Genomic DNA, 14,732 nt, shown 5'->3' with positions numbered 1-14,732 from the left:
GCCTGTTTAGCATAAAGACTAGAATCTGCAAGCTTAAAAAAAAAAAAAACGCCCCTAAAGCTCACTGTCATTTATAATAGTTAAAATGTAAAAACTTTGCACATTACCCCAGTGAATCACAAGGGAGACCTGATTAGGTAAGGAGCAGTGATTTCTGCACAAAGTCCTGCACACCATGATTATAAGCCTGTATCCAGTTGTCAGAGTGGGGAAAAACAAGAATGTGTGCAGTGGGAACTAGGAGGAGCCATGGCGCCTGGAAAAGGAGGGTTTTTTTTTTTTTTTTTTTTTTCCTTCCCCCAAAATGAATCAAACTGGGAATATTCAGGTCAAGCGAGTCAAGATTGTGCTGAACCAACACATGTAAAGCTCCGCAAGTCTGCTCTTGTTTGTCTTTTAAATTACTACAACAGTTCCCTTTGATGTGTTTGCTTCCCATGGTACCCTTTGACCACTGGGTGTCATCCAAGCAATAAAAATGCCAGAGGAACATAAGGGACTCCATGCTGCATGACTCACAGCTGGGCTTGTGTGAAGACCTCGGCCTGCGTATTGGTTGTGTAATGAGTTAGGCATGAAATCTTCCAGCGCAGCCCACCCCTTTAATATTCAGCCATGTAGTGCGGCCAGCATTAAACAGCGGGGACGGATATCAAACTTTTATTTTGAAGAACTGCGCCCAAAATGTAAGGAGGAAAAAGAGCGTACAGTTAAAGGTTTTTTTGTTTGTTTTTTTTTTGGGGGGGGGGGGGGGGGGGGGTATTGTAAAGCATGGCAGACTCTGCGCCTGAAGACCCCCCCCCCCCCCCCCCCTTCTCACATACACATACATTCACACACCTCCCCTCGGTGAAATGTATGGAAGCACTGCGGCACACTGCGTGTATTTGTAGGCTGCATGGCTGCATGGCTCAGCGTTCAAAGGCAGAGCGGAAGATAGGAGGAGGGGAATGACTACACCAAGAGAGTAGGAGGAGGAGGAAGGAGGGAGGGAGGACAGTTTCCTTTCTGTAACACACGCTACATGAACACACCGGGAAAACGGAGAGCGGAAAGAAAATAAGCGAGCGAGCGAGAGAGAGAGAGGGACAAGGAAACACTGCAGCCCCGGCGTCCGTCCGTCCGTCCTTTGGTTGGTTGGTTGTTTTTTTGTTTTTTTTGTTTTTTGGGAGGGAAGAAGCCGTCTTTTCTTTAAGCGCAGACTTGCGGACTAACATGAGAAGAGAGAGCTGCTGAGGAGGATTGACTTTCAGTGAACCTCTGCTCTGTGGTAAAAGTCTGTGGCTAATAGGCAGGAAAAAGGCGACAGGGAAGACATGTTGAGGGTTTTTTCTTCTTGAGGTTGCGGTAGGGTATTGATGTTGTGCTCTTAAAACACACGGCTCTCCTACAGGGGAAAAAGAGGGGGGAGCAAATGGAAACTAGGCGGTAGGCTAAGCTCAGGAGCCATTGTTTTGATCGGTGTTTGTTTAATTGGTTTGTTATGATCTGAAATAACGTAGGCCTCTTAGGCAGCCCCGCAGTAAATAAATACACGGTCAGCAGACAGGGGCTTCATAGCTGCAAATTATCCTGACAAAACTGCTCGTATTGGAGGGGACTGTGTTATGAAATAAGAGGAAAACGGTGCTTATCAGATATTTCCTTTCTTTTTTTTAAGTGAAAATTTTAAGCCAGGCGGCCAAAACATTTCCAGATACATCAACTCACTGGGGGATCATACAAAGGCCCAGTAAAAAAAAATAAAATAAAAAATAATAATAATAATAATCTTCATCATTATAGTAATACATTGAAGACTACTTGGAATATTAAAAGACGGTTTTAATCCCCCGCCGACTTAAGCACAGAGCTGCACAAGATTAGGTTATTTTAGCCCCCGTATAGCTGAAGAGAGGGAACAAAAGAAGATTTTTAAATGTTAATGTCGACCGACGTTGCATCCATTATGCTGCCTGTGTCCCGGGGTCTCATAGACCGGGATAGAGAGCTGGACACCATGGCCGGGGTGCATCCCAACCCCGGTGGCGCTCCTGCAGCTGTTCGGGGCATGAAGCGAGGAGACCCGGAGCCCGACGGACAGACAGCGGCGGCTCTGGTGGACTCGGCCGGGGCGGAGTGCAAGCGTCCCCGCATCGACGGCTCAGGAGGAATGGGCGAGGTTGGTCAGGTACAGAGGGGAATCTTTTGTCCAAATACAGTAACGCAAACACGACTAAACACAAGCGTGGTGCAAGGCAAGGGTTCTCTTAATAATTTGACGTATGCTGATAATTTAATCTCACGATTTACCAATGTTTCTGTTGTGGTTACATGTGAGCAGAGTGATAGCTGCAGATAGTTTACAGCTGTAGCAGAGGGCCCAGCATGCAGGCCTGTGTCTCCTCAGTCCATTACCAGCTGTGCAGGAAATGCCACCACAGCTGTAGATGACTGTACATGCTGTTTGGAGATGGAGCTGCATTAGTAACAAAGTAACTCATGGTGTTAACTGGACTGTTAAAGCTGCTACAGTGACGCTCAGATGGTTACTTCAAAGAGGAATAGCAGGAACCCAGTTTGTATTACCCGGTTCATTGTTAACTGGTTAGTTACATTAAAAACTCTCCAAAGAACATCTTCTGGTTTATGAAAACGCAGACAGCCCCAGCTGAGGGCGAAGAAGGTAAACAAACCTGACCTTTTACTACACCCAAAAGGAAAGAAAACATTCCTATGTGGCATGAGTGTGGGCAACATTTGCTTTACAATGGCAGTTAGTGCCCATATCTTGACTGTGTGCTCTTTTTTTGGAGGGGGCAGACTACAAGGTGCCTAAGGTAAACAAAGATGTCCACTTTTGCTGAGCAGGAATCAGTCCAAATGTAATCAGTCTAATTGGCTGGAGCCTTACACCCCTTTTATGAACATTACCGCCACAGTGTTTTGGAGTAATGTCTTTTCTTCCAGAGTCAGCAAAATCAATTTGCAGTTTTTTTCCCCTCCCTTCATTGATCCAAAAATGGGCAAATATCGTTATTAATAGAGCGTCACATGAGGGCCCGAAGATGCTCTGGATATCATTAAAGTGGATTATGTAGGGTGAAGTACTCCAGTGGAAGACAGAAAGCTATTTCTCCGTCGCTGAAAGCTCCAGTAATGGAGGTGAAGTGGCTTGTTTGCTCCAGTTTGGAAAACTAAATGGCTGGCTTTAACGTGGTCCTGCTGTCAGTCGAGGGAGTGCTGACAGACGGGGCTAGAAATGTAATGCACTTAAAAACAGATGTGGAGGGAAGAGAGCGTGTGTGTTTGCGTGGGAGAGAGGAGCACAGATCGATAGCTTCAGCCCCTAAAACGTATTGAACGTGAACTGGCTGGACAGTCCGGAAATTAGAGTAGGAGATCCCTCCTGCCCCCCCGCCCCTGATGGTGCAGGAGCAGATTTGCCCTATCACTGGCAGTAAAGAGGCTTTGTTTCCAGCTAATGGGATCACATCTCAAACTGGAGGGGGCATTATAACCGCACTGATCCCTGAGATCCTTATTTAAGGCACGGGATTTTATGGGATGCTGTCACACACATATTGGTGATAACCAGATGAAGCTTATATAGTGTAGTCATTTGTGTAGAGCTGCTTTTAGTGTATTAATGGGTTAATAGAAAACGAGTCATAAGATAGTCCACAGACTCCCGTGATCTGGACGGCTGAGAATCTACACAGACGAGTCATAGGATATTTGCGCAATTCCAACTCTATATTTTTATGTAGCGAGTGAATATGTCTGCTGGTGTTGTACTGGGCCTTTGTGCAACCCTTCAGTTCATCCTCTGGAACGAGCTGGTTTAGCTCCTCTCCAGCATTCTGAAGCCTGAGCTTCATTATTCAAAATTTTGAGTGTTTAATATGGTCACCCATCACTGTAACATGTATACATATGTCAGAAAACAGAAAAAGCTTAAGTGGTCCTCTTCAGTTTCTTAAGTAAACACAATATAAGTGCATTTTCACCACTTTTTACATTAAACATGTGCTCTTTGAACATTTTAAGATATACTTTTCATTATTTTCTATTTTAGAGGTTATAAAGATTAATCAGTAAATGGTAACAGTAAAAAAAAAAAAAGAAAGAAAATAGTAAAAGGCAGCAAATGCATCCACAAATTTGTGTTTCATTACTCCAAAATCTCCACTAAGTGTCAATTTACAGTTGGCCTTTTTTTGGGGGGGGGGGGGGGGGGGGGTCGTCTATATAGACTGTTTTTCCGCTGTGCTTTGCGCCACATGCTTAATGAATCACACACACACACACACATACCCAGTACCAGTATGTGTATGTAAAACACTGTGACATATATTTATTCCTCTAACCTGCTGACACCATCAAGGTTCTAGAGACAAATTGGGTTGGGGGACGTTCAGTTTTCCTGTTTCTTAAATCAGAATGCTTTACTTTCCAAGAAACGTCTATAAAATTACAGAGAAGGCCGTCTGTAAAGCTAATCTTCAGAGGAGGGTAAATACTGGAAAATATTACAGCATCTGGTACCCTGGCTCTTGTAAAGCACGCTGTCTCCTTTCCTTCGTTTTTTTTTTTTTTTTTTTCCCTTCTTGATTTAAAAAGAAAAAAAGAAGTCTTTATTCCTGATGACATGGCAAGAGTTGAACTTTGACCTATGAAGCCAGTACAACGGGGTGTGGTTGCAGTAGAGAGAAAGTCATTTGCACCACTGTGGCCTAATAATGGGATCTTTCCCGTTTGGTTATTGACACTGCTGTTTTTCTCATTAGGCTCTGATGTCATCACAGTGGAGGGGAGGAAGTGCTCTGTTGAGTCAAATCTGCAAAGTTTTAGCAGAGCAGCAGTGCATTTATAAATCAGTGCAGCAAGCAGTGAATGACTGAATGCTCAGCTAACGAGGGCAAATAAAGCCAGTGGAAGGAAGGAATAAAAAAAAAAAAGAAGCTGAGTGCTTTCAGCAATATGAGTTCAGAGAAATTAGCTACTGATTTCCTGCCGCTGCCATTACCCTTCTCTAATTTTAAATGAGTGTGCTGCTCACTCCGCCAACTGAACAACACACAATCAGTCTATATTGCATTCCAGTGCAGTACCGGGGAAGTCCTGCATTTTTCAGGGTGACAGAGGATTCATAACATCACCCTGCGTCTTCAGCTCCAGTCAGATTTTGGGAATTGTTGAGAGTAGCTTGTCGGCTTCAATATCCATCTGGCCTGCTGCTGCGCGGCCCGTGTTTTGTTGTCACTCTGTGTAGGAACTGGGGCTCTCGCTAACCTAATAAGGTCCTGCCTGGGGCGACAGCACTGAGGACAAATGACTTGACTAGGACGTTAATGTAGGTGGATCACCCTGCTGTACTTTCATCTCAGCCCCTGCACTGAAATAGTATGAAAATGTCAGCAAGAAAAATGTTCTCTTGCAGCTGGTGGAGAATGTTTGTTTAGTTTTTGGGCCCCTGATTTTCTGTGATAAATTGCAAGGAGAAATCTCTTGACTGATTCTTGTTTAAGACCCGCAGTGTTTTGAGAGTCGGCTTGATGTACTAAAGTGTACTTATCCTTATATTAACATCAGGCAGGTGATTTTACAGTGTCAGTTCATACTTATTTAAAAGTTAGGTGTCAGTCTCAGTATTTGAGAACTGCACAAAAATGAGCTGTTATTGTCTTGTATTTCCCAGTTTTGCATAAAATAATGTTTTTAACTGTAGTACTAAAAAGTTATTCTTTTGAGCTGCTAAATTGTGCAGTTAGGTGATTTAACAGTATTTCTGGCATGAAGTGGGGTATAGTGTTACATTTATTCATGCTTATTTGAAAATTAGGCATTGTGTTTGAAAATTGCACAGAGTCGTGCTATTATGGTCTTTTTCCCTTAATAAATAACTATATATATTATGTAATAATATATAACATAGTATGAATATTGATTTTTAACCACTAATAATAAATAGTTGTTGTTTCTGGCTAATTTATTTGGATTAGTTGAGTAGAAACAGTCTCCATTTTCTATTCAGTTTGTCTTTTATTTTTTTTGGAGATACACTGATTTTTATATATATATATATATATATATATATATATATATATATATATATGACAAATGTACAGTGTAATGGAAAAAGTATTTGCACCCTTCCGCATTTCTTAGTTTTTTGCATATTTGTCACATTCAAATCAGATCAACACATTTTATTATTAGACAAAGATAACCGAGTAAATACAAAAGGCACTTTTTAAATGATGATTTCATTTATTAAAGGAAAGAAAAGCCATTCAAACCTACCTGGCCCTGTGTGAAAAAGTAATTGCCCCCTAAATCTAATAACTGGTTGTGCCACACTTGGCAGCAAGAACTGCAATCAGGCATTTGCAATAACTGGCAATGAGTCTTTCATATCACTGGGGAGGAATTTTGGCCCACTTTTCTTTGCTGAATTGTACAAGCAAAAATCAACTTTTCTTCAATGCAAAATATTATTTTTGTAAGAAAATAAATTATTATACGTTACAATTTTCCTCCCAAGTATCAAGTTACAGGATCTTCTCTCAGTTAAACAGCTGAAAATAAAGTGCTCTGCTCCTGGAAGGTGGTGCAAATAATTAACTGAAAATGAGTTCATGTACACCCACCTTTCCTGCAAGGGATCAATAAAGTTCTATTCTATTTTATTTTATTCTACCTTTACCTGACATATGTTACCTTAGTGCAAAAAAAAAAAAGGAAACAGATTTATTAAATAAAACAAATGTCAGGTACTTGGATCATTTTCCAGTGTGTTCATAACTTCACCAGATAAGAGGACGTAAACCCTTTTTCCCTTTTTCACTCGTCTCTGTAATTTTCCTCCGAACTGCTTCAACCCTTTGCTCATACTGAGGCTGGCTCTGAGCTCTGGATAGCTATAGCTTTAGCCACTTTCCCTTTTGTTAGTTTCTCTGAAATGTCCCTGTTCGGCTGAGTGAGGGTGATATATGTGTCTCATTAATTTTGCTATAAAGAAACCTAATCATTTTCGCCAGAGTTAACCGTGAGAGGGACCATGGTTTACTTTGGCAAACTTTGTGTCTTCACTCATAGTAAGGAGCTTCCACACTAATGACATTTTGGTGTGTGCGTGCGTGCGTGCGTAAAACAGACCAGCTTGTAATCAGACGTATGTGAGGCTGACTGACCAGTCATTAGTCAAAGCCAGGAACACTGTAAATCAGCCAATTCCAGTTCCTGGCTGGTTGATAGGTGCATATATATTTATTTATTTTTTGATTGATACACTTAGTAAATTACCAACTGGGACTCTAGAAAATGCAATGATATTTTTAGTTATTGTGTATCATTTCTCTAAAAAAAAAAAAATCAACAATTTAATGTGCAGAATAATCTGCAATGAAAATAGTTACTAAAGTACTAAAAGTATATGATGATGATGTATAGGTCTGATTATTTGTACTTAGTTTTCCCCACAGGCACTGTTTATGTACATTATGTGCAAGTTCAACTGCCTTTTAGAGTGAAGTTTAACATCTTCAAATGTGTAAATGGGGCCAGCGGCCACAATATTCTTCAAAATATGGGCATGAGTATTGGTTCCAAAAATCCAATACCAATCTCTAGTTTCACTGGAATGATGATGGAATGAAAGGATAATGTCGATTAATCATTATGGGCAATTATGCGGTGTGGTAAATAATTACATACAAATGTTAATTCTCTTTTATCAGATCTGAAATAAATTGGTGGATCCAAGTCACAATTGTGTTCAGCGGGTTCATTATGTAGTATGTGATTCAGCAGCCGATGCTGCGTTATGATTATCTTCATGCCAGAAGTGTCAAAGCAGGCACCAAAAACCCAGTGATTCCAGCCAGCTTGCCCTCAAAGAAGCACGTGTAGGTTTACTGTGGAAAGTCAGAAGGATGTGAGGTATACTGAAGGGGAAAAAAATAAACTTTAGATCATCTGGCCAACTGTTTGGAGGCTTAACACATAAGTGCCTTGTGGAAGAAGTGGATTCGCATCCTCTTGAGTGTATGGAGCGCCCTGCTATGCAGTTAGGTAGGATGACTCTCAGAGTAGTGAAATGTAGTTCCTATTTTCCTCCGTCTCATCAGAAGAGCAGCGGTCCCAAGGCGCGATAGGAATAGACACGAGTCTTGTGACCAAATTAGACATCCCACACACACACACACACACACACACACACACACACACACACACACACACACACACACACACACACACACACACCCTTACCCTACCTGTATTTTTTATTTTTTTTTTGGAGAGGAGTATCAGGGTTCGTGTGTACAGTGGGATACTTCTGCTGAGTGAAGGAGAAACCTGGAGGTAACTGAGCCTCTCATCCTGCACTTCCTTTCAGATTTAATTATTACAGGACTGCTCCCATCTCCCCTCCACGTCCGGCAAGCTGGTCTCTCTTCCCTCTCCTTCCCCTCCTCCCCATCTTTGCCATCTGTTGACTTTAGGTCATTTCTTACTTTCTCCTGATTGCTCACCCGGTCTTTCCCTGCAGTTTCTTCTGTTGTTTTAGCCACCCCTCCCCCAAAAGTCATTACCATCACCAACCCCAGAACGAGTCAGCGCTCCTTCATTTGCCACCACCAGCAACAACAGAACCCCCCCTCCAAATTAGGCTGACCCATGATTAACTCTGGCTACCTAAAGTACAGAATCTTTTTGGTTTCTCATGTCTAGCGCAAGTGGCCGCGGTGTTGAGTGAGACCGAGATACACTCATCTTGAACAGGCTCCAATGCACCCCCACCCCTTCCCCGCTTATCCCTCCCAGTTGCTTAAGGAAATTAAGCACATGACTCTGCGCATGTATGAGTCATTGTCTTTGCTCGCTCCATTTTTTTTTTTTATACTGTCCGTTTCCCATTGCATTTCCAGTCCTTCCCCATTTTCCTGCTCATATGACGTTTCCAGATGTGTGCCTTTCAGAACACCGCCTTCACTGTGACGCAGTGTACCCGCTCCATAAATCTCGTTCCTTCCCTATACCTTCAGTGTTTTGCATTTAGAGTTTGGCCTCACCGTAAAGTAAGGTTCATACTTTATTCATGTTATTCAAGCCTCTAAGAGGTGATTCATTATTTAGAGCTTCTACCTCCCAAAGCCAGTTCACTAAGTACATTTTTGGCTCTGAGATAGACTCGCACAAGCTGCATTTTTCAATCACGAAGACGCTTCCTGCTCCCTCCTCCTCAACCGAGCCTCTTACATTTGGAAATGTTGTGCTTAGTTTTAGTGAAACGGCCCCATGGGGTCCAGAGTTAGATGGCTACAGTATTAATCAGGCAAACTCAAGCTGTGAAGCGCACAGAGCAAAGTGTTCCCCCTGGGTACAGAGCAGACGAGGGACATTGGTTCCAGATGAAAGGAAGATCAGAGGGGAAGGACAGAGGGAGGAGGGAGAAGCTGGGTTGTTTTCTAATCTAGTGATATGAAGTCAGAGACAGGCAAATCTGTTTTTTTTTCCCTTCAAAGTGTGTTGTAATTGCTGTGAAAAGCGCCTCCATTTAATGGAATACATTAGCATAAAAGCCGGAACACGGTATTATGAGAGCGAATAAAGTGAGTTACAAACTATTTTAGGGAGTAGAGGAATGACTTATGCTTAATATTTGGCCATAAACAAATGATTTTTTTTTCTCCTCTGCATCTTGTTTTACTGTAATTACTCACCAGATGTTTGATGTATCCGCCGCTGCTTTGCAGAGCCAGAACATTGAGAGGGATGTGTTGGAGATTGCATCAGGGCTCATGATCGCATTTCACACCGATGGGCTTCATGCTCGCTGACACTCCTGACCTATTTATGATTTAAGAGCCGCGGTGACACTCATTCTTTCTCTCTCGTCTTTCATCTACTGCTCGCATGATCTCACTCGCCCCCGTTATCACGTCTTTACAAGCAGACAAAAGATCCACTGGGTGGAAAACTCTGGAGGAGACTGACTTGGGAGATAGCAGGAGTGTGTCACAGAAGTGAGTTAATTTGATTAGGAGTCAGAAACGGCACGCAGCTGTAAAGTCAAATACGGAGGCAACAGCTTAGTGGGCATAAAAACAAAACTGAAGTCGGAGTGAATAACTGAAATGGCTTTTTGGTTGTGTAATAAAAATGTTATTAACGGGACTTTGTCTTTTTGCTTCACAAATTGCTGACCATGTTTCCAAAAATCTGCTCCTCTCTTTCAGAACAACGATCCTTTGACGCTCAGTTATCACGGATACCCGTCTCATAGTCAGGTAAGGGAAAACGTGTGCAAAAATCCACGTTGTTTGATGTGCCCTCATTCCAACCAATTCCATTTACATAGTATTCAGATAACATTAATATGGCTCAGTGTAGCTCTTCAAACCACAAGGTGGGGGTGTAGATTATAAATTAGCAGTCGTGTAGTTAAAGACACGCCTCCACAACCCTCCAGTATTACCCTCCACCCACTTTCCTTTCTGTTCCCAATAATGCACACTTAGTAATCATCTTTCAGATGGTTAATCCAACTTGTTCTCTCTGTTTTAGCACCTTTAAACATGCTGATATTATAGTTTTCTGCCCACAAGCGTACACTGATAAAAAGATTTGACTGCAGTGCATTTTTGAACGTGTGTGCAAGACTACAGTGTGTTTGCCCATCTTTGTATTAGCCTGCTGATTGTGTTATTAGACTGCTCAGTTTATGTGGTTAATCCTTAGATCATCCTCCGTTCATCCACTCATCCTCTCATGTTCTGCCCGTAATCTCCTCATCCCTCGCTCTCCGTGGTGCCCAGCAACCTCCGGCTGCTTATCTGCACTCTATCTCTCTTCACTTGAATGCTTTTATTTGCCCCAGTATCAGAATCAGCTTTTTTAGTACTGCTAAGTGGGTAGTGCAGAAGCCTGGGAGTCAAACAGACAGTTTTGATTTATTTCACTTTTAATCATTGCCTTCGACGTGATAATATTTTAGTTTTGCCTTGTGCGAACAGTCTCTTGTTGGGATTGAAAGAAGTCATTCAAGGACTGCTTGGGGGCTTGGAGGTGTGATTTGGCCTCCGACCAGAGGGAAAAAAAAGATGACATAGAGGAAGAAAACAATGCCGGGCAGCGGAGGCTTCCACAACACTGAGGTGCTAAACTGTCAGCAGCAGTGTGAGAATGATGTGATCAAAGGCTCCTGGAAGGAAGAGCCTGGAGAGTAGCACAAGTCCCAAGTGTGAAGGGGAAGACAAGCCCTTTGCAGATGGAGTATGAAACTTGGCAGGCTTTATCTGTCTATTGAAGTAGTTTTCAAACTTTTTAATATAAAGTTAAATCATCAGGCAATGGCTTAGCCACCAAATTCACACAGTATTTGTCACCTGGTGTACAAACATGTACGTACGCCACACATTTGAGCGATATTGTAATTGTGCAAAGGATTCATGTGCTGTATGTTGTGCTGAAGATAAATGCCACTTCATTACTGTGCTCGGTGGCACAGTTGATGGTCGTTATTCAAATGAACGTGAAATGATGGCGATTTGTTTGGCCGTGCTGACACAGGTCGTTCCTCTTCCGTTGCATCTTTGATTAGACTTCCCGCTCAAGGCGTGTTTGGTGCCCCCAGTGGTGTCGTTTTTATTCTGAGAAAAATATCTGCTAAATGCTCCAATATGTTTACCAGCTATAATGATGCTATCTTTAGCTCTCTGCTGCTTGGTGCTGGACGCGGCTCACTGTGGGTTTTGGGAGCTTTTTGATGGAACTAGCCGCTGTTTGAAACCAGGTTGGAAAAAAAAAAAAGAAAGCAGTGAGAGCGAAGCCAAGAAAATGATCTAAAGGATGTTAAAATGCTCTGTAAAACCAAAGGGAGCTGCAGAGTTTATAATTTTGTGACTTCATCCGTTGTTCTTATACAAATATTGTCCGGCGCAGTGTTACCTTTAATGTGGTAATAGTCAGACATGTGCCATGTTGGCAGTATTAAGAAAAACGTTGCTCAGTTTGACCTAGTATCATTGCAGTTGTGACTTTTGCAGAAAAATGACTGATGTGTAAAATTACCAGCTCATTTGCGTAACAAGGTGTATGTCTGAGAGGGGGTAGAGAGAGAAAGAAGAAAAGTCTTCTGTTCCTCTCTCCCAGTGGTGCCAGCAGCCCCAGTTAACTCACCTACATGGAGAGGAGAGGAGAGGAGAGGAGAGGAGAGGAGAGGAGAGGACTGCGACATGAGAGGGAAGCAGAGGGGAGGGGAAAGTTTGCAGGTGTGACAGAGGCAGAGAAGTAGGAAGGGGGAGGCGTCAGGCTATCTGGGTGAGATAGGAGGAGAGGAGGAGGACTGGAGAATAGACAGAAGAGATGAGCAGGCAAGGGCACAGCAGCAAAACAGAAGGCTGGGGGTAGAGGGAAAGCAAGGAGCGAGTGGGAGAGGGAAAGAAAAGAGTGAGTGGGAGACAGAGAAAGAGAGAGAGAGATGGGGGGGTTGAAAGAAAAGAAAGCAAGCAAGTAAGAAAGTGAGGGAGAGTGACAGGGACAGAAGCCAGCAGAGGAGGAGGAGGAGGAGGAGGTGGGGAGGGGATTGGCAGGGCAGACAGAGCGAGCGGGGGCAGAGAGAGGGAGATTTTGAATCTGTGAGACAGACAAGAGAGACTGAGCTGGTGAGGTGACACAGGCTCGGCGAGGGAGAGAAAGCGAGGCAGCGTGAGAAGAGGAAAGGAGAGAGAGAGAGAGAGGAGCGACGACAGTTGGAGTTGTTGCACAGAATACGATGATGGGACTGTACTATCCTAACGTGTTGTCGGTGAGTGTTTATCCTGATATCTTTTCATATCCTCTGTGTACACGGCTGCTGTGTCTCTTCGTCAGAGCTCGGGCTCGACTGTACATGAAACGGCATCAGAGCGGGCGACACTGTCATCGAGCATTAAATGTTAATTAACTACTAACAGATGAGGAGTCTACTTGACCCGTTTACTAGAGTGGTCTAGTCAGACAGCATTTCAGGCTCTTGTTAGGACTCGGCAGCTACTTGCTACGAGGGGATATAAACACTGAAAGTAGTGTAGCAGGCGTTGATGACAGCGAGATACAGGCTGGAGATTGTATCTCCACAATTATGATTCGTTATGCTGAACTGCACGAGCGGCGATGTATTATGGTACGCTGTTGTTGTGGCATCTGTTCCCCTGCCCAGAGCTAGAAGTGCACGCAGTTTGAACATCAAGTGCTGCCACTGCCAGAAACTGTACTCTGCCATGTATTATGTATGGGGAATCTTATGTGAACATACAGTACAGCGTGTCAGCCAGTGCAGCTGGATGTAGCGGTTTAGTAGCGCTATTTCTGCAGTCAACTATGTAGATATAGCTGAAGCAAGAGAGTGGAAACAGAAAGGGAATTGGGGGAGGAGAGGTAAGTGAAAAACTCTTTCTTCTTTATTGGCCCTGCAGCTGTCTCTGTACATCGCTCAAGCCTGTGAGCGAAAGGGGCAGGTGTCCATAGAACAGTTGTCTCTGCCTTTTTTTTTTTTCTTTTTTTTTTTTTTTAATGGCTCGCTTCTTTTTCGTCCTCCCTTCTCCCTTCTGCATCTCCTCTATTCAGCTAGCAACACCTCCTCACTGTAATTTCTGTGTCACACATTTCACAAACACACACACACACACACAAGCTCGAGCACACAGTGGGCTGCAAAGTTGGTGCATGAAGTGTCATGTTCATATCATTACATTTCAATTTGTGTGAGTCAGGATGAGCGTGTGTTTCTTCTTCTCGGTGTTCACGCGCGCGCGCATGTGTGTGTGTGTGTGTGTGTGTGTGTGTGTGTGTGTGTGTGTGTGTGTGTGTGTGTGTGCGTGCGTGTGCGCGTGCGTGCGTGCTTCTCTTTCAGCTGTACCTTGGATTCCTGCTCTCTTTACTGTTTGACCTCTTTTCTCCCTTCTCTCGCTCTCCCCGGGGCTCTGGCAGCTGTTATCTCAATGTTTTCCTTTAAGAGCCCCTGGAAGAGAGGGGGAAGGGTTTGAAGAGAGAGGAGGAGAGAGGGAATGGGAGCATGAGCAGAGGAAATGGATTTTTTTAGGGTGACGGGACCCCCACACCCCCACCCCCAAGCAGTTAAGGAAGCTCCTGAGTGAGGAAGAGTGAGGAAGAGTAGGACAAATGGGTTGACAGACACGGGAGAGCAGTATGGAAATCACATATTGTAGGTCAAATAGAAGCAGCTAGTTTGCTCAGTGACGCAAGTTCAGTGTGTAAAGCTGACTTTGCAGTTATGTCTGTGTGAGTGTTCAGAGTTTCCTTACAATGGGGGTAATTTATTACCTCCTTAATAGCACTGCTTTTGCTAATAATTTTAGGGCTCTCCTGCAAAAGAGAGCTGAGAGCAGCAGATCGAGTGCAGAAGAAATATTTTCTTAAGCCCCACCTAAGCGTGTGCCCTAAAGCAAGGGAGAGGCGCCTACCTGGTGCAAAAGCTATGCGCAGCCTGCCACGCAGCATAAACTGTAAACGGGTCGTGAGGATTCACCCCCCCCCCCCCCAAAAAAAAAAAAAAGAAACTCACACGCCTCCACCTCCCAAATCTTGTTATTGATTCTTTGCAGGGGTAACAATGATGGTCGTTAACTGATCCCAATGAACCTTGTTGCCGTGGCAACTTGGATGAGTCACTCATTTTGCGCTGATTGTTAGATGGTTCGAGGCATGAGGAAAATGTTGATGGGAAATCTTTTGTGATGTAAACA

The 14,732-nt window shown here is 43.5% G+C and overlaps 1 protein-coding gene across 1 annotated transcript in view; it reads left to right on the top strand.

The window, feature by feature from the left end:
* The first annotated feature begins 1,148 nt into the window (after positions 1–1,148).
* Positions 1,149–14,732, top strand: part of rbfox2 (RNA binding fox-1 homolog 2) — a 39,279-nt gene continuing 25,695 nt past the window's right edge. The window contains 2 exon segments of the mRNA XM_030728042.1: positions 1,149–2,170; positions 10,224–10,274. Coding sequence (XP_030583902.1) covers positions 1,919–2,170; positions 10,224–10,274 — 303 coding nt within the window. The 5' untranslated portion in view covers positions 1,149–1,918.

This window comes from Archocentrus centrarchus, chromosome 1 (genome assembly GCF_007364275.1).
Source record: "Archocentrus centrarchus isolate MPI-CPG fArcCen1 chromosome 1, fArcCen1, whole genome shotgun sequence".
Classification (NCBI taxonomy): domain Eukaryota; kingdom Metazoa; phylum Chordata; class Actinopteri; order Cichliformes; family Cichlidae; genus Archocentrus; species Archocentrus centrarchus.
The sequence above is the reverse complement of the archived record's forward strand: the minus strand, read 5'-3'. Positions and strand labels throughout refer to the sequence as shown.